This window comes from Zootermopsis nevadensis, unplaced genomic scaffold (genome assembly GCF_977971745.1).
Source record: "Zootermopsis nevadensis isolate Lab colony 2312 unplaced genomic scaffold, Znev_1.0 Znev_ptg000009l, whole genome shotgun sequence".
NCBI lineage: Eukaryota > Metazoa > Arthropoda > Insecta > Blattodea > Termopsidae > Zootermopsis > Zootermopsis nevadensis.
Window position 1 is genome coordinate 3,179,457 of NW_028259141.1, and position 20,190 is coordinate 3,199,646.

The 20,190-nt window shown below is 39.2% G+C and overlaps 1 protein-coding gene, 2 long non-coding RNA genes and 1 other non-coding gene across 4 annotated transcripts; 1 reads left to right on the forward strand and 3 right to left on the reverse strand.

Moving 5' to 3' along the window:
- Positions 1–313: 313 nt before the first annotated feature.
- LOC147874340 (U6 spliceosomal RNA) lies at positions 314–420 on the reverse strand. Its single transcript, XR_015534382.1, has one exon. It is a non-coding gene; the product is annotated as a U6 spliceosomal RNA (small nuclear RNA).
- Positions 421–1,236: 816 nt separating this feature from the next.
- On the reverse strand, positions 1,237–2,638 carry LOC147874341 (uncharacterized). The gene is made up of 2 exons (XR_015534302.1): positions 1,997–2,638; positions 1,237–1,787 (listed from the first exon to the last, which is right to left on the reverse strand). It is a non-coding gene; the product is annotated as an uncharacterized LOC147874341 (long non-coding RNA).
- Positions 2,639–3,138: 500 nt separating this feature from the next.
- On the forward strand, positions 3,139–7,822 carry LOC147874342 (uncharacterized). Its single transcript, XR_015534294.1, has 3 exons — positions 3,139–3,363; positions 6,223–6,299; positions 6,529–7,822. It is a non-coding gene; the product is annotated as an uncharacterized LOC147874342 (long non-coding RNA).
- Positions 7,763–18,026, reverse strand: LOC147874343 (ribosomal protein S6 kinase alpha-5-like). The gene is made up of 9 exons (XM_087345496.1): positions 17,587–18,026; positions 16,206–16,424; positions 14,974–15,092; positions 13,258–13,368; positions 12,381–12,458; positions 10,538–10,638; positions 9,916–10,066; positions 9,185–9,331; positions 7,763–7,935 (listed from the first exon to the last, which is right to left on the reverse strand). Exons 1-9 carry the CDS (start codon positions 17,975–17,977, stop codon positions 7,888–7,890), a joined length of 1,365 nt encoding a protein of 454 aa, XP_087201622.1. The 5' UTR covers positions 17,978–18,026; the 3' UTR covers positions 7,763–7,887.
- Positions 18,027–20,190: the final 2,164 nt, after the last annotated feature.

Sequence of the window (20,190 nt, forward strand, 5' to 3'; positions counted from 1 at the left end):
GACGAAAAGATGTCTGGATTCAGTGATGTGGCAGGATGAGGCAGCAGGTGTGGCCTACTTTAAATTGTTGTCCTGAAATTTCCCAGGACTGAGGAATATTGTAAGTCATGAATCACAAAGGAGACCCTATTTTGGGCAATACTGTACTAGTATGTCACTCAGGCTCTCATTCATTGATCAGTATTTAAACTTTCTCCAAATAACGTTCACCTAACAAAATCAATTATGACCTGTAGTCAAGTTACATTTGTTGTTATATGATAAACTATAATGCCCACTGTAAACAGTGAGATATTAGTTTTAACAATACATTAAAATTACGAAACGCTTCACGATCTTCCATGTAATCCTTGTGCAGGGGCCACACTAATCTTCCCTGTATTACTGCAATGTTAGTTCGTATAGTGCCAAACTGACTGCTACTCAAGCTACTGCCATTGGATAATTTGATCTACATATTTAGTAAACTAGAAGATCAAATATTTCACTGCTTCAGAGAGAAGCTGACAGATGACCGATTTGGTTCTCAATAATTTTGTGAAAAAGTATTCTGCACTTTCCCCCTACAGAATATCCCATGTGCAATTTTACCCTCTTCATTGCTTTGAGTTGGGTCACAGACGTGAGAACACTTTGTCATGATCATTTTGTAGGTGACTGAAATTCTCTTATTTTGTGGATGTAATCTATAATCACACCTTCTGCAATTACATGAAACAAAATGTCAGCATTTAAAAACCAGATAAAGAAAGTGTTTTAGCAGAAAACCTCTTACCATCATGAATGTACATCAATATGAAAATAATATCTAAAGTTTCATCCTTTATTAAGTGGTTCTTATATCTGCTATAAAATGCCATCTAGATCACTTCATGGACGGCTTTCATATAATCATTCTGAAAGACCGAAGATGTGCCCTTGAAAACAGTGGCTGCCTCTAAGTGGTCACTCAGGAGATGATCATAATCTTCTAGCAGTTGCGAAGATTCTATATAGTTGCCTCTATCAAGGAGTGATTCATATTTACAATAACCTCTAAATGGCAACAGACAACCCTTTCAATCATCTAAACATTTCTCCATTATATTTTTTTATTTTTTGTGAAGTTACGAGGTTAGGAGAGGCACCTCAAATAGAAATATTTAGACTTTCTTCAAGCAGCAAGCATGGCCATCTAGGCAGTTTCTTCAGATTATTCCAAGCCATTAACCATGGGTAATGCAGCAAAACATAAAATTCCTGGAGTACATTTCTTTACTTGTCCTTACATACATTCTTAAGGCTGGGTGAAGGTGGGCTGAGTCTCCCATATTGTATTATTTTCATTTTCTTCTTAACAACGGTTTCTTCTAAAAATATCTTTAATAACATTTTTATCTACTTCCCACAAACTCACTCTTTAGTACCAAAAAGTATAAGGATAACAAAAATAATATTCTTAAAACAAAGGGGCTAATTTGCCATCATTACAAGAATCTTTTGTGAAAGGAGAAGTACCTGGACACAACACAGCTCAACTGAGTCACAGTCGTTCTGTGCTTAAACGGCAAATTCTCTTTTTTTCTTCTCTGAAGCAAGCATGAATGCGATGGCTGGAACCTCTGGTCTAGTGATGAAACATTCTGCTCCTCTAGTGCATGAAAATGTGATCAAATGGTGTAGCATTCAGGCTGCATAATTGATAGCCACATTCCAGCAAACAGTAAAGCTTGTATGGAAAGCAGACAAGAAAACATCACGTATTCCTCAAATTTTAGCAGACTGGTAGCACACTACTAGCCACACAACTGAAAACAATAACCATTACCCTTTTCATATTTATTTAATAAGGTTTCAATACATGATATGATCTGAAAACAGACGTCTAGTTTGGTGTACTCATTGCATATCTATACTTATTTTATGCTATTGCTTTGAAAGTGGATTAAGAATTTAGCATCATCCAGAGAATGTGCAAGGTTTTATCATTGAAAAAACTTTGTCTTGGCTCTCATACCAGTCGCATGTCAGATCATCCTGGAGATTTGTGGTAGGCAAAGTGGCACTGGAGCAGTTTCTCTCAAAGTTATTTGGCTTTAATATAACACACAAACTTTAGTGGCAGTAACGAACTTCCTTGCTTTGATTAAATTGTTACATTTTACTGGCAAATACATAATGCACATAAATACAACACATATACATAATGCACATAAATACAACACACATAAAAATAAGAGAATGGGTGTGTATGCTCTTCCTTAGCACCAGATTATGGAAAGAATCAGGCGCGTTTGCAGGTCGAGCAATTTACTCTGGGTGAGAGCTAGTAAACTAACACGAAGTTCGAATACTGCTCTATCACCTCGACACGGGAGGGAGGGAAAGGTAAAAAAAAAAAGGAAAAGGCGAGAGTTTAGCTGAAGCTGTCTTTTATATTCTCTTCAAATTCAAACACAGAATTAAAAAGGCAGAAAGACAGCAGAAAATGCCTTAAACTTTAACGGTTAGGTTAGAAATCTTCAAAGCACCGTAATGGCTGCAATGAAGCAACTAAACTAAATGGTTGGGCCAAATAGCAGGTGTTTCCAACTGTTCTTGCCACCAGAGTGCTCTCGGAAACAGTCAGCAGTGTGGCAGGATACTATTGCCAACGTAAGACACTAAGTTGGATATTACGATTTCAAAACGCTGGGTCCGACAGGTTTACCAAGATTTCATATGTCCTTGCTGCCTTTACGAACAAGGCGATGATGAAGGCAGCTAGGACCACTTATACCTTGGTATAGCTTCTTCCACACTGCACGGCGCTACAACTCAGAGGAGAGCAACCAAAGCCACCAAGATTTTCGTCTCTATCTATTACGAAGTCACTAAATATCTCCGTGATAGAGTCGAACGGACTCTTGACGTACAAAGAAATATTTTGAAGCCTAGTCGATTCCAAAAACGTGTGGGAAGACACTACCTGAAATAGGATATTGTAATAATGTAATCGTAGAATGCCGTGCTGTACAATTTGTTACTAATTTGTCTAAATTGTTTTATAGCAATATACTGAGCACCAACAGGTGATTCTGAAACATTTATTAACAAGTTAAACAGCATTATAGACTACCTTTTCAAACAGAAAACGGAATTTGTTTCTGTGGGGATATAAATGTTGACTATCTCTGAAAGCTGCCGTAAGAAATGTCTAAATTCTCTTTCAGTAACATTTAATCTTAATAGCTCCAACTCTGCCGTTGTTAATATTTTTGTAGATAGTTTCAGGTTAGAACTCATTTCAATTAAACCGGTAATAAATGGGCTGTCTGATCATGATGCTCAGCTATTAGTTATAAAAAGCATAAACGTATTTCTAACTTTTGCAATGATAAAAAGGTAACTGGAGTGATAAATGAAGTCACTTTATAAATGAATTTATACGAAACGGTAGTGAAGACTGGAAATTAATACTCAGTGATCGTGATATAGATTCAAAGTTCAGTTCTTTTCTAAACATCTTTTTAATCATATTTGAAAAAAGTTTTGCTACTGAGACAGAAAAAATTGTCTGAAACCAATGTATGGATAACTAAAGGCATCAAAACATCATGCAAATATAAGCAAGCTCTTTACTTAAATAGCGGGACCAGTAATATCAGCACAAGTAATTACTTTTAAAATCAAAACTAACAAAGTTTTAACCTGAAAGTAATATAACCTAAATTTTATACCATAATAGCATGTTTCCTGTTACAGAGCAATAGTTATGTCACTATAAAGTACTCTCTCTACCATTTCAGTGCCCCACGTAAAGATGTGTATTTCCCTTTTCATCTCATTAATGCGGATAAAAGTATAACAGCCTTGCAACGAATATACTATATGCCTCTTGTATGAGTTTGACCATCAGCTTCCTCATTCCCTTGCTATCACTCGCATCCTGCATTCCGATTCACTGGTTGGTTTATTCCTTTGCCAACCATAGCTTTTGAATTTTGGGTCCAAGACAACTTGTAAATATCTTAAAGAGTATGAAAGAAATATCAGAAATATTCTTGCAGTTAATGACCACGTTTACCCGTTCTTGTTTTTGAGGTTTATTTACTTTTTGTAAGCCTATCAAACGTTTTCAATTGAACTAACTCACCTAACCTGCCATGAAGTTGGAATTTCACACATATTGACTTACTAGTAACACACACCATTTTAACTTACCTCATGCAATTAGTCACCAAATTGTAAAGATTCGTACAGAATCGTTGGAAGCATCAGGAAGAACAGGACAGGCTTGATGAAAATTAGGAAGTTTTAAGGTTATGAATCCACAACTGTTAACCTTGCTCATTCACAAATACCACCCTGGTATTCAACAGGAACACCAATTTAAATGCAAATTAAATTAAAACACTGACATTTCGTCGTTAAAAACCAATCGTGTCATTCAGAATCGCATAAATGTGTTTTTTAATTACAAGAAAGCATGATGAGGTGTTAAGCAGAACGAAAGAGGAGGGCATGACAGAGATATATGTACCAATACAACACATTTTGAAGGTGTTGTGACAAAGTTCCTTGCAATTTTAGCTGCTGAATAAGACAGTAATGCAACTACATTCATGAACCCCCGTTTCTCAATGTAGGAGCCTGGATGGAATGGGCATGATGGATAACTGGGATTCCATTCATGAAAAGAGCAGGAATTTTCTCATCAACAACATCCAGGCCAGCTCTGCAGTCCACCCAATCTCCTACTCAGTCCTTGAGTTCCTTTTCACAATGTATATCACTTGGAGAATGAAGCTGATCACTCACTTCCATCAACTGCTGAGACAACCTCAAACCATGATTCTTATGCAAAGAGAAATTTACATTCATATTGACCTTATGCGTGGGAAACTGAAGACGCAATGAAGTTCTTGGCTAATCAAATCCTAATTTATTTTCGAATATGAATCTTATTCCTACCACACCAAATCTAGAATCTTCTTCTTAGAATGTCTTCTTGGATAGAGTTTTGATTCTATAAATTTGTATATGGACCTCTCATTGTACCAAAGGAAACATCACAGTACAAAATGTTATTTTAAAGTTATAGAGAGACAAAGTCTTAGTTTTAAACTCTGTGTATTAGAATGCTGATTGTTTCTTCCTACTGTAAACATCTTTTGAAAATATTCAACATGATTAGGAAAACAACAAAAGCTGCACTGTTCAACACCTAGAATGTTTGCTGCAGGTTCCAGTCATGTCCCTGTTATTCTCCCAATGTAAATGTGATTGAAACAGGGATGTGGGAAATTTCCTTTTTAATTGTCTGCACAATTGGAGAGGAAGAACATTGATTTCAGTTTTAAAGAATATGTCCTCCACTCTTTGGCTGGAAATAGTGATTTCTCAAATGCAACTCGTAGTCTCCTGCACTTGACTGGTTAAGTGGATATATTAACAAGTGGTATTTTAAACGTCTGTAATCTGCAAAGATGCCTCATGCAAGATAACCCGACTACATGAAAGTCATTGAGGATACTTTATATGAAAGTTTGTACATAAAATGGTACTGTAAAAATATATGGAGGAAAAGGTAAGCTCTTTTACGACACAAATTATTGGCAAGTGCATCATTAAGCACTTATATAATTCTTCTGAAATATAACAATAGGATGTCTTCTAGATCAGTGTTTTGGGTATCTTATGCAGATAATTAGAAATGACCAAATAGTTGGTTCTTCTTAATTGTATGTATCAAACATAATGATTGTTTTTTTCTTAAAGCAAACTCAGAAAATTGTTATAAACATAGGGTTGCAACCACTTGATTAGTGAGACTTGGAAGCATCAGTAAATCAAATGAGACAAGTAAAACAGCTTATTAAAAGCACATTCATTTTTGTACTTAAGCATAGTTTAACAGCATCTTAACTTATAAAAAGACTCCCCCCCCCCCCCCAAATTCTTTTTCTGAAAATGCTGCTTCTTCCTTTGAGTGCATAAATGACCACTGATGCACCAAGAATTCCTGATAGTAGTGCAATGAAAAATTCCAGTCATATGTGCTACTGTTGTCCCAGCCACTGAATCAAATGCCAAAGGTAGTAATTCATGATGACTCTTTCCAACAAAATTATGCCGTTCAGATTCCCCCACAGGTAGGAGTTGGTAGATGTAAAATCGGGCCACAGAGGCCACACAGTCAATTTGGTTTATCTCATCCATCAATGTGTGTGAAGAGAGGCCAGAAACCACTTTATGTTGCAGGTAAAATGAACAGGAGCTGAGCCTTGCGTAAACCACAGTTTTTTACACTGTCAATGGTACAGCCAACAGTATTCAAGGTAATTCTACCGAAACGTACATAAGACACCCTAAGAGTTTTAACACTAACTCTTAATGATATCGCCAATTATTCCCATCCAGATATTACTTTCGAACTGATGCTTCATTGCTGCAGCCTCTCACAAGGCACCTGTGACCATTTGTTTATACGAGATTCATTTTGGATTGATTTTAGGAGTAGATCACAATCCTTAATTGAAATGCATGCACATATATTATCTATTGCAGGTTCAGGCAATTAATCTGAATTTATTCTTCATATTATTGTGTCATGACACATAATTAATTTCATCGCCTGGCGTATGAATGCATCTGGAGTATGAAAAACTTGGCATCAAGACAAACTCTTTGTTGCCAGTATGAAGACGCACTTAAAGTTCTCAAGGAGGGAACAACTGCAAAGGCCATGTTCACGTTGAAAAAGCAGCAACACAGAGTTAAAACTCTTAGCTGTGAAAGACTGTACCGGAATTACTGGAATTTCATCAAAAATTTATTTAATTATGGTATAACAGCAGACAACATTGCAGGATTATGACACCTTTTGCAGTGTCCATTCATTATTACCATCAGCATATCAGTCATAGATTTCTGTGCATTTTAGTATCTAATGACCAGAAAATCTTCAGATCTTTCTAGAGGCAACAAAGCGAAACACTTAGTATCGTTATATCAAGTTCCTCCATCCAGAGGTCTGCTTCTGCCATCAACACCTTCCAAGAACTATAAAATTGCAACACTTAAGTAAAGGTAAAATGAATACAGAGAGATATTTTCTGTATACCAATATTAATATAAAAAATACCTGCTCACTTAAAGCATCTAAGAGGTAACCCAGAAAGTCATTTGCTGACAGAATGGTAAGTGAGTACTTAGCAACAAAAGATCACTGGAACTACTGCACTCTTAATTACATTTCTGCTGTCAGCAGCAGTTTCTTTGCAGTTATTCAACCCATCATGTGTCTGCCTCTGCCTTCACTACTTGTGATCGGCGCAACTTTTGCCCCTCTTGATAATCCTTCATACCACGATATATTGGAAACAATTCCTTTTAAAGAATGATTCCCTTAACACTGTAGTTTTGTTTCCAGGCTTTCCACCCATTCCCTTTGTGTTCCTGAGAAAGCCAAAACACGGTGCCATAGGAAATAAAGCATGTTGCCTCAACTACAGTAATTTGCCGACAGTTTGAGTGGATTGAAAATTGCAAAGGAACTGATTCTGAATGTTTTGCGTCTTAGTCTGATGGATGCAGCCTGTGAAGAATGGAGTTCTAACTGCAATAGTTTTCCTACAAGTATTTAGTAATGTCACATAATTGTCTTCATTGCTGCATACTACTGCGACAGTCAACTGATGACACACACACAGATATAAGAATATATTTTGGAAAAACTTAAAAATTATAAAAATGGTTAAACATGTAGCTGTTTATCCAATAATCTGTTTATATTCAAGTGTATGTTTCAATGGTAAATATCATTTATTGTACAAAATTAAAATAAATATAAAATTGGTTATGTTACAAGCTCAATTCCAATAAACTGAAGGAGCCAAAACTTCAGAATTGCCGAGAATTTCTTCTTCAGTGCGATCCATTAGCCTTCAAGCCTGGATTGATGTAAGAGCATGCCTGCAATACCAATAACAAAATTAAAAAATTAGAAAGTAAATTCAAATGTACTGGAACTTACCTAGTATAATGTTGATAAGATAATAAAGTATGTCTTATTAAAAGAAGATGATAAAATGTAAACAGTAAAGTAACGCTGCTCTTCTTTCAAGAGCTTAGTACGTAGATACATTGCTGCCACTGTATATGTGATGCATTAACACACTAAGAGCTAGCTGACAGTCAGCCTTTCTAATAACACTGCAACAAGGCTGTCTTCTTCAAAAATCAGGGTGTAGAATACGGCATGGGATGAAGGAAACAAAAAAGAAACAAAGAAAGGACACCTGCCATTGTGTTAAATAAAAACAAATGTCTTAATTAAGAGAATATGATAATGGGACTGTGTACCAAAAAATTTTAAGGCAATGAAAATTAAATTTGTATATGTTCTGTTCATCTCATTTTGTATTCTGATAGTCATCAAGCAGAAATTATGTCTTTGGGATGCTGTGATTCAGAAGCAACTTTCACTCTGTGAACAATTGACTTACAGACCTACATCTCAAAATTCTTTGAGTTACCTTACTTCAGTTCACTGCAGATGATTGCGAGTCATTTATCTCAATGTCCTGCTACTCCATGTTAAAATTTCCCACTTAACTCTGCAGTGTTTGTTGTTACAGGAGTTTAATAAAGTTTTGAAATTGAATTTCTGCTGTTTCCTTCTTTCTTTCTTTAGTTTACTATATTCAAAGACACAAACCACTGAAACATTTTGGTTCATTCTGTATTAACCAATTTTTGTGATCTAAATTGGTAATAATATATGCACTTATATTTGTTTCTATTTTGGCCCATAATAAACTAACTCCGTGGAACAGTCTCCTTCCTGAGAAACTAATATTAGATCAGCTAATAAAAATGCTTTGCTTTTGTGAAACCTGAAAATTCTTCATTCTGTTCGTAAGTCAGCCACTGGACCCTATCCTCAGCACATGAATTCAATCCACCCCACCCACCCAAACTAAAAGTGACGGGATGGCAAGAGCAAGGAATGTCTTTTGGGAATGTGAAGATATCAGTTACAATAAAACAATACACATTCACACACGCAAATACTAGCCAAGGCTTCAGGACAAACACAACATCATTACGTTTTAAGACCGTAAAAGCGTTATAGTTGGTATAGTGCAACATTTGGCACTGCTAATAAACCTTATTGCTATGCAAATCATAACAGAACTTCAGACAAATCACTTTCCCTCACCTCGTTGTTGCCACTCTCATCGCCTGGCGACAGAAATGACACGTCGTCCTCTCCAAGATGTTTAATGTCACTGACGCCCTCCCACTCAAAATCCAGAGAATGTGGCATCCGTAACTGCCTTTTTGACACGTCGCCCCAGTTTATGCCCTGTAGGACGAAGCACAAACATTACTAATATGTACCAGAATACTAATTGCAAAGTAAAACTTGGTATAGTAGAAGTGAGAGCACCACATTTTAAAAGATTCTTTAGTTGTGCTGAAAGTACAAGGATATTGAAATACATGCTTGAGTTTGGCTACAAATTTTAGTCCGTAATTCAATTTATTTCAAAATATTGCACTTACCGGGAGAGAGATTAGACACACAGTCATGCAGTCAAGGTTTTAAGTAAATTGTTGGCAATTTTATAGAAAGTACTGAGAGTCCTAAAATACTGATGAGACAGCAGTACATTATGCACCGTGATAGTAAACCTTTTACTGTGATATTCCTATGCACTCAGTCTTAGGCATGTGGCATCTGTTACAAGCAAGTCGTTCTGCTCGGGATGTACATCACAATTTTTGCTGACTGAAGATTTAAAGAATCAAATTGTCTAGAAACAGCGTCAATAAACTCAAACTGTGTGGATCTTCTCACTGTTGTTAATTTGCTTAGGCACAGTTTAGAACTTAAAAGTGTACATACACCCTATTGTATATGATAACATATATGGTAAAAGAACTCACGTCAAAAGATGGATGTTCTTTGATTTCTTGAGCTCCGCGTTTCCCCCCACCTAAGCGAAGTCTTGGATTCTTCTTCAACATTCTTTCAATAAGGTCAACTTCACAGTCCAAGAACCACAAAGGTATGTCAGGCTTGTCATGCAATATTTTGCTGCAAGAGAGAGGTTCATTCTTATATTTGCCTTAAAAGACTGTACTTGTAAACATGCTTTCACAATTAATGTTTGTAATGCTTCTCAAAGCTGCCATAAGTGGCCTAGTCAATGTCTGATTTTCATGTAAATCTCTGACATAGGTCATGCAAGAGATAAGGAAAATGGTCAATGTTAAACGTTGGAAGCGTTCAGCTTCTGGAACCCTTTCTATCTGTCCCTTACATTCAGTCTCTGACCAGCACAAATTTCCTTCGTTAAAGATTGTGGTCATAGTTGGAACTGCATTTGGTTCCTCCGCCTATGGTTAATTCTCCTCAGGTTTCAAGCGTGTACACCAATTTTACTCTCATGACAACAGACGGTCATCCATTAACAATGACTTAATTTGTACTGAAATGTGTTCAAAGGAAAATGATGTTCACAGCAAACACATACATCAGAACTCTTTCCAAATGCAAAATACTTACCAACAAAGTGCTGAATCATTTTGATGTTCATCATATTCAAAGGGCCTGTGCCCGACCATCATTACAAATGCAGTGACTCCAACACTCCACCAGTCCACTTCCTGCAACAATTAAAATTACAGGTATTAGCTGCAATCACACATTTCTGTTTCACCACACTCTTATACATTTTCGACAAGGTTCTCCACAAACAGAAAATTTGTGGTTAGAGTGAATTGTTTCTTAGTTTCTGCCTCCAGGATAATGTGTAACATTCCTAAGTTTGATAATGATTTTCCTTTCTTTACCTAATTCTTGCAGCTATCAGTTTGATTCTTAGCCAGCCAGAGATTGTGATGAATTTTGTTGTGGTTTTCTTTGAGTGCTCAGTCAGAACCTTGTAAAAACACGTTATTAAACACTGCTTACAACTGACATTATACAGCTACATAAGTGACATCAACAGTCAAATCAAGAAAATTATCCAAAGCCATTAAAACCCATTCAGAGTTTATCAAACTGCTATAGAAGAGGACAGACAAAAAAGGCAAAGCAAACAGGATCATTTTTCTATAGTTTTGCAATGAAAACACCTAGAAATGTTCTATGTTCGCTTCATATCTTCTGAACTGCCGTCCTCCAACAATACTGTTTACTGCAACAAGTTTTCACAAATATTTCTTTGTGTTTCAGGTCAAGTCCTTTTTTCATACAGAGAGTAAGCATGTAACGCATCCCAATTCAATGTGAACCGAGAGGCAGGGGAATATGAACTAATTTCATTTGAGAAGTTTATATGAGCAAGTTTTTAATTCGTGCTGCTTTAGTTTCCATCTTTGCACAAGATGTGCTACACTCACAGATGTTAAAATGGCATCTTAAGCAGAGGAATCCCTCGCCGCCCATCTTGGAAGAAGAGTGTCCTATTGACACACTGTAGCAACAAGACAGAATTCCTCCACATTAATACAAGTAACTGATAGAGTCTTGAATCGAAAGTTTTCAGAGAATTTTATTGGCAAGGGTGGGAATATGACTTGGCCACGTTGTGTACATGAACTTCATCCCCTTATAGGATTCTTTTGGGGGTACATCAGGATGTTGTGCAGTGCCAACAGTGGCTTCCACTTTGTTAGAATTGGCTACAGTCAACCCTGAATTCCTTGTTGTGAGGACTGACACGAAATGGAATACATCTCACGTGTACACCCAGAATATTTTGTTTTTGAATCTCATCCTTTACATGAGTCATTGAAGTAGCCGCCACCAAATTACATACTACGTGGTCACAGCAAAAGTCTACGACATTGCAACAATGAACACTGGAGCCCAGGCAAGTAAAGACAGCTGAGAACTCGATATGTAGCAAAACTAACAATGCCGTACTGGTAACTTGGAGCTGTGAGCCAAAGAACATGAAGTATTTCCATGGCTTTGAAGCTTGAAGTTTGGTGATGGCTACACCATTTTTCTTTCTGTTTTTGGGTGTAACACGACACAAGGAGACACTTAAAGCTACTTTCATGCTGAGTCACATGAGGAAAAAAGTCTAAACAACACTTATTTTCAATTCCAGTGACTGGCTAGTACTTGGCTTTCAAATTCCTTTATATGACAACAATGCATGTCATCATGCCAGATGCCAGGCAGCTGACTGCACCGCATTCAGTTGTATGCCTGTCATGTGTATCGACTAGTTTATGCACGTGTCCTTACAAATTCCATGAAGTTACTGCTTGTGGCTCCAAACCCTCAGATTATTATAATGTGTTTTCTTGTTAGTTTACATTAATCACGCGTTAGGTTGAGTTACATAAAACCAAGAGCTCATTATTATCATACTGTTAATGGACAAGAAACTTACATAGCTGTAGCCTTCGCCGATGAATATCTCTGGCGCCATGTACTGACTTGTGCCACACTGCGAATACGCACGATCACCCTGAAGATGGAAACAACAATTTTAATAACTGTGACAGGAATTTGGGGCACAAAATAACTACAAAGTGTCTGGTAACAGAGAAGAAAATTGATCATATCAAAAAGTGAAGACCACCACTGGACACAGTCCTGAGCGACTTCCATTCACCTCCTGCCTTCAAAATACATTTCTGTAACATCCCTCTTAATGCTATGCTTCTTTTCCTTAATGGTTTCTGAAGCTGCCTTTTTCCAAGAAACATTTTGCAGCATTTCTTCTCTACCTACACGTCCAACCTACTGTACGTTATATCCTTTAACTGCGACACTACTCAGTAGGCTGTATGTGCCACAACATTTATCATCTACTATTATTTACAATAAGGACCCCAGGATCCACCAAGGACTGTAGTGTGAAATAAAGAAGACTTATAACTTTCAGTATCCAGTATTATCCTTTATTTGAAAGTAAGCTTCTTAGACCTCTAATGCTGGGTATCCTAGACAAGATATTAATGGCATCTGAATAGAATAACAGCAATTACTTACCAAACTTCAGGAGAGATTATACTCGTACACTTCAAGTTTATCCCGTAAAAGTCACAGGCCTTGCGACATCTTTTAGTTACACTATACTTAAACACACACTGGTCAAATTTAAGGCACCTGAAACATGTCGACTCTTTATGGGTCTTGTACTTTGACTTCCCTCAAATAAAGGGCACTGCCTGATGGACAGCGGTCCACATAGCGCTTGCATCCACAGCTCATGTGTCTTTGTATGTACACTGAACAAAAGATTAGGTGGATATAATATTTACCTCTTTAGAGCAGACAAACTGTTTGCACAGGCCATATTCCGCAACAGCAATGTGGCCTTGGATGTCCACCAATATATTTTCTGGTTTTAGGTCGCGGTGTATGACTCTAAGCTGAAAGAAACAAATTAACAAATAAATTCCTTGTACAGAATGGATAAAATATGGTATATTTTGCATTCTTATTGTGGTAGTGAAATGCAGTATCAGTATTTTGCTTTTCTGCTACATATCACCTGAACTAAGCTGTCATATTTATTACTGTTATTGATAAAATTAAATAACAAACTGAACTGTAGCTGTGGCTTCAACCACGATTATGAGTGAGGATCTACCTTGTTTCTTATGTGCACAGGGTTGGCATGAAGATGTTTGAGGCGCTATAGAAGCTTCACATTTACCATCACCACCCAAACCATTTAATTTATTTTCAAAAGTAATATCGTACATTAACCTGAGTAACGATTGTACATTTTTATTTCAGATTTTGTTCATATCATAAGAGTCAAGAATACAATACTCAATGTCATACATTGGCATTGTCCTGCACTTTACACAAAATATGTACAGAAACAGACACATTAGAATTTGGAGCGTACGAAGGATACGAGTAGAAAGAGAACAAGAAACTAACAAAAGTGAAACGGAACTTGTTAGAGCATGGGTTGTCATTAATCCCATATGCAAATATAAGAACTCGAATGAGTCAAAGGGGGATGTTCTACAGAATATTCAATTGTATGCTCCATTTTGATGTTATTAATTTTTAATTATCAGTTTTTGTTCAGATGATGAACCTGGTCAACTTTCCCTGCTTCAACAGTGGAGTTTACAGAGTCTGGGACTTCACAGAAAGGGGTAAATGGAAATGTCAGTATCCAGGCGGACAGTACACTATTAAAATAATTCTCGTTCAGTTTCTCAATTCAAGGCGAGGGAAGGGGGGAGAAGGGGCTCTTCTAGCTTCTCGAGGAGTGGCACAGATGGAGGCCTTCACGGAAGGCGAGAACTACAGAACTGCAGCTAATGCGATATAAAACTTTCTGGATTCAAATGCCAAACATCCGACCAGTCAAAGTTCTTTAATTAATGAAAAGACTTCCAGAAATTAGATAATGATGGTCTGAGTTAAGAAAGTCCTAGTTGACAAATTCTTTACTGTGCGTGGTTGAAGCTAATGGTGTTACAGCCGCTTCTTACCACCAAGTAATTAGCTGAGATAATGAACAAAATGCAGAGGGAACTGGTGAAAGACACATAGCTATCAATATGGTGCCTAGTGTGGTCTGTTGCCAAACTCCTGCCAGTGATCAAGTTCTTCTCAGGCACACCCCAAGTTATCACAGTTTTTGGAGAGTACAGATTGCCTAATGGGACCACGCAACCGCATACTGTTATGCTAAAAGTGAATAACATACAAGTTCCATGGCAGCCAATCACAGTACAGAAGAAAATTGTCGTTGACCTCATAAACATGACAATGCTAATCAAATGTGCCCCTATCAAAGCTAAAACAATTATTCATAGGAAATAAGCTACAATTACTATACTTTCTTAGTATTTCAGACTTTTCCCACAGAAATCGTAAATGATTGGTATGCAGTGAATAAATCACGCATTGAAATTCTGTAGCCACACAATCAATCAAGCACTTTCAGGTTTTATAGTACCTTCTTACACATTTGATTGCAGAGAACTGCAGTTGGACTGTTTGCCTACCTTATGCAGATACTCCACAGCCTCAATGATTTCCGCCAGGTACATTCTTGATTCATCAACTGTAAACATTCCTCCCAACTCCCACAACAGATCAAACAGGTTGCCACCTGCATAATAGTCTGGAACAATAATAACAAAACTTAGTTACCATAAGGACACTCACTGCTACCAGAGGACAGTGCAAACTACTGTGCTGTATATTCAGTTAGAAAACAGTGTTACTGCCAAATGACGCTCTCCACAAGACTGAAAGATAGTTCACCCTTCACACGATGTTTTCAGTCAAGATAAATATTACTCCTACCCTTCTTCCTATGGTCCACATGGTGGTCATTGTCCGTGCTGTGTTATAAAAACATTTAACTGGCAGTGGAATTTATTTTTACAGGCCTACTATGTACACTGTCCACTCCTCTGTAAACGTGACTCACAGAAGATGAACAGAACAAATATGTGTCAATACCACGATACACAGCACTTGTTAGTCGAAATGTATGTGGGACGTGACAAACATTAGTCAGTGGGAGACTTTCACATGCATACAGCTTGTCTCTCTGAGCAGCGAACTGAACTGACCTAGAAGACGCGACATTTAGCTACATGCATTCCACAAACCATTGCCCTTAGAAAAAAATATTTCTACCCTTAAAGCAGTCCGTGTGAAATCTGTTATAATGGACTAGTTACAAATGACCCGACTTACGTACTGAATTCCACACAAGCCAAGCGATACTTAAAATACAAGGATGGGACAGAACACTAGAAAGCTTCAAAAATAATGCAAAACTAAGCATCAGTATCGATTTTATGACAAAAAATTATTAAAATTGTACAATGAAACCACTGTTAATAGGACCACATTAATGACTGTGATGATTAATCATTCATATAAGTACAATAATCTCCAAAAGAATTATCATGCCTTTTTAATCTGCTCCCAACAATTATTCTGTGATTCATAATGGATTGATAGTGGGTGAAATTGATTTCAGTGTGTCAATACTGACAACCTGAAACATGTATCTGACTGTAACACTTTACTTCAGAGTCATTTGATCAGCAGGATTCTTCCAGTTTAGGTGGTTATCAATTTTCAGACTGCAGAATTTTACTTTTGCGCATAGTGGTGAATTATTTGTTACAAATTTTATTAAATTTTTCCTAAATTTAGGTTTGGGGTGGTTTGTTTGCTGTGAACTGTATTGTTCACTCCACGTCTCAAATGTACTCACCTTGTACGAGGCACAAGTTCGATTGTGTCTCAAATGAATAATATAGCCCAACCATGAATGGAGCCTCCAGGTCCTTCTCGAGTAACTCTCGTTCGGTACGATATTGCTGGCGGAAAGCCTCACAAGACATAATTTCGTTAATGTCTTGCGTCTTTAAAGCATATTTAGTGCCATCATCTACGCCGCCGACCTTCCGCACTAGGTATACTTTTCCATAACCTGGAACAGCACGCAATCATGTTTCCTGTTACTATGTCCTCAACAAGGGCTCTGATATTTGTAGACCCTCTCTCTTCACTAAGCATGAATTCTGTAAAACGTTGTGTGTGCAATATCAAGCCTTCGTGACTAAAGGTAATATTTTTCGATACACGTTCTGCACAGGCCCATTATCCAAGAAGCAGTTAAACCACTCGCCACCAGTGTCGTCGTTCTGAAAGATCAGAGCCCGAATCTTAAGTAGCTTCTATAAATGGCCGTGTCGGGTGACACAAACAGAAAGAAATCCCACTTAGCTCTGCGATATACATCATATATAATCAGAATTATTTTTGTTAAACACTTACTCCTATAATGTTTATGCTTTGAATCTTCTTTGGAGGGTCACTGACCCAGTCACACCAATTCCATGCAACAATCTGATTAATCAATATTCAACCATAAAGAAATGTTGTTCAAGAGCGTACGGTCTACAGCATTTTTTAGTAATTTCTAATTTTCAGCTTGAAAATGTTAAAGGAAAAAAGGTACAATATGTATCGCCATCTATTGGTCATTTATCAACGGTGATCCTGAAATATTTTAGTAGAGCGTTACCACAACAGAAAATTAAAATATCAATTACATCAAAGGAAGAAGCGGGTTATTTCTGAATGTGGGTTCCCTTCTCAGGCCCTGTACCTTTAGTAGGGGCTCGATTTCCACTAACAACATTTCGCAGATGACATTCAAGAAGAATGTCAATCATCGGTCATCAGAAAGAGAAAAGTGTCGTTGACAGAAAATTTTGATTGCCTTAGGCTCGGCAGAACAAAATCCCGAGCTATTTGCAACCATCTTCTTGAAGCAATAACGTTCTCAGATATTCTGACGCTTAATTTTATGGAATATTATTAATCAAGACTTGGCTCTGAGTTTAGATCCTACAACACTTGTTCATATTAGCAAATGTCTGAATGGAGTAACTCTTGTAACTGAAGTCTAAAATATTCATTGTGAGTGTTCCTAGACGGAGGTTAAGCTCCATTCTTTCCACTTACATTGCTGTTGTCTCAGCTGATTTACTGCTACTGGAGCGGTTCACAAAATCAGGGCCATATTTTCTAAGCAGAGAAATCCACAGTTAATTTGCGAAGTTTTTACTACAAGAAATCGTACTTGCCTCCTGTCCCCAGAAGTTGGAGCGGCTCGAAGTCTTTGAGCCTCGGAAGGTCGGCCTCATCTAATCTGCCTTGGTCAGCGCCCTGGCCGCTGCAGTCCTCGTCCCAGTTCTCACTGCAGTCCTCGTCCCAATTCTCACTGGAGGCTGGCGCCAATTCCTGGTGGTGGCAGCCACGAAAGCTCTGAATCTGCTGTTTCAGATCCTCGTTTTCGGCCATGATATTTGAGACTACCTGAATCAGTCCGTTTATGGTTCCGTGCGTGATTCTCATCTCAATCACGTGTTGATTCTCTAAGTCCTTGACTTTTGCTCTTAGATCCTCTACGTCTCTGTTCCTCTCACGAAGGTCGCTCAGTTCTTTCTCCATGCGAGCAAAATGATTTAATATCATAAACAAAGGTTCTGCTAATATTTGGTCTCCACACTTTTCTTTCTTTCCAGTACCAATCAGATCGTCTATCAATGTCTTAACGTTCTCAATGGTCCTCAGGCACCTGCAGTCAAAAAAGATACATCTTATTACCTTCCAATGCTATTATAGCATCAGTGCCCTTTAAATTCAACACGAAATTCGAATACAGATTTATACTACGTATTCTTATATTTATATTATTAATATTTTGCTCTTTGACCGGTCGATTAGTCTGTTATTATTATTTTTATTTAGTGTTCTGTCTGACGACAGGTCCATATGAACAGGATCCTTCCATCCTTTTCTCGGACTGGGACCTGTTCATATACGTTCTTGGCAGATGATCCAGAAGTGGTTTGCCATTGCCTTCTTCTGTGTGTGAATGGAGTAATTGTTGGGATGCCACGGAGGAAAACTCCGTGTTGCCTAGACCACGGCCTTGCCCAACACAAGTTATAAATTCGGGCACCGCCGGGAATCGAACCCGAGACCCCAGGATTACAAGGCCAGCGTTCTAACCGCTAGACTGTCTGTTGTTATACTAAAAATTAATCCAGAGATAAGATATTTTGTATGTTTTATTCATCCTTGGAAGCACTGCAGGATAAATCGGAGACTGATGGGTCTATAGGAAGAAGGTAGCGTGGGGTACTTCCCCGGCTTCAGTATGGACACCACTCGAGCGTGTTTCCATGCCGAGGGGAAGTGTTGCCTGCGAAGGACCGCGTTGAACACTTTCGTGAGAAAAGTTACCGCGCGTCGTGGAAGATGTTTCAGGACCCTGTTCGGTATACCGTTGGGGCCCGGAGCCTTGCCAAGCTTGAGTCCCTTGATGGCCTGGGCGACCTCCGATGGACTGGTTAATTTTGGTTCATTTACAGGGGCATACTCGTATGCTCGCATCGCTTCGTTAACCATGTCAATTGTAGTCAGGTCCGACGGGTAGTCTACCGGCTGGAACTGGACCTCAAGGCTGTCGGCTAGGGCTTCTGCCTTCTCGGGGTTCGAGAGAGCCAGTCCTCCCATCACTAAGAAGGGGGGCGACGGAGTGGGGACTCGCATCACACGCTTGGTCATTTTCCAAAGCGACTGGTCCTCGCAGTCCAAGGATTCGAGCGTGTCGCTCCACTGTTCGTTCCGCCACTCGTTGAGACGATAGGTCACCGACCTCTGGAGTCGATTGACCTGGGTCTTAAGAGCGGGGTCTCTTGTGACCTGCCATCGCCTCCTCAGCCGGTTCTTCAGGCGTATTTCATCTCGAATACTAGCGGGTAGAAGCGGTCGCCTGTCAATGCGGGGTCGAAGCTTGGGAGCGGACGCTGCTGTGGCTTCCAGGATAGCACTGGTCAGCTCCTCGACGCACTTGTCAATTTCTTCCTCGTCGTTTACCACGGGGTTCCCCGGTAGTCTGCTTTCGAGGCAAGCCTGGAATGCAGCCCAGTCCATTCTCGCGAAGTCCGGGCGATCAGGCAGGTTTTGAAAGGACGATCGGCACGTGGTGTCGACGAGGACGGGCTGGTGATCTGAGCTGAGTGCGGGGCAGACAGTCAGGTGCACCGGTAGGACGAAGTCCTTGATGAGGACAATATCAAGGACGTCAGGTGTGGCGTTGTGTGTGTAGGAAGCCGTGGTTGGAGAATCCGGCCCGTAGATGAAGCAGGAATTTCTGTTGGCGTAATCACGCAGGAGCGAGCCCCTAGTAGAGATAAGGCTAGAATTCCAGTCCGTGTGTTTCGCGTTGAGGTCACCAGCCAAGAGGACCGGGAAACCCCCGCTCAAGCACTCGGTCAGGTCCGACTCTATCCATGGCCGGGTGGGTGCGAGGTATGCCGCCACTAGCTTGACTTTCCTGGTTGCCAGTACCAGGTGAATGGCGGTTGCTTCTAGTTGTTGTAGACCCGATACCGGCACAGGGTAATGATCAATGCCCCTGCGGACAAGGATCGCTGTGCCACCCCCTAGCGTCGGGCGGTCCGTACGGTGGCAAACGTAGTTCGCGAACCTCAAGGCCCGACCCGACGTGAGGTGCGTCTCGTTCAGGAGGCAAACATCGACTCCGTAGTCACCGAGGAACTGCTCCAGCTCCAGCTTCCTGTCGCGGACACCGTCGGCGTTCCAGTAAGCCAGCCGCAAGGCCTTGCTACCGTGTCCTCTAGGCCGTGCAGTCATTGTCGGCCATGAAGAGGAGAACG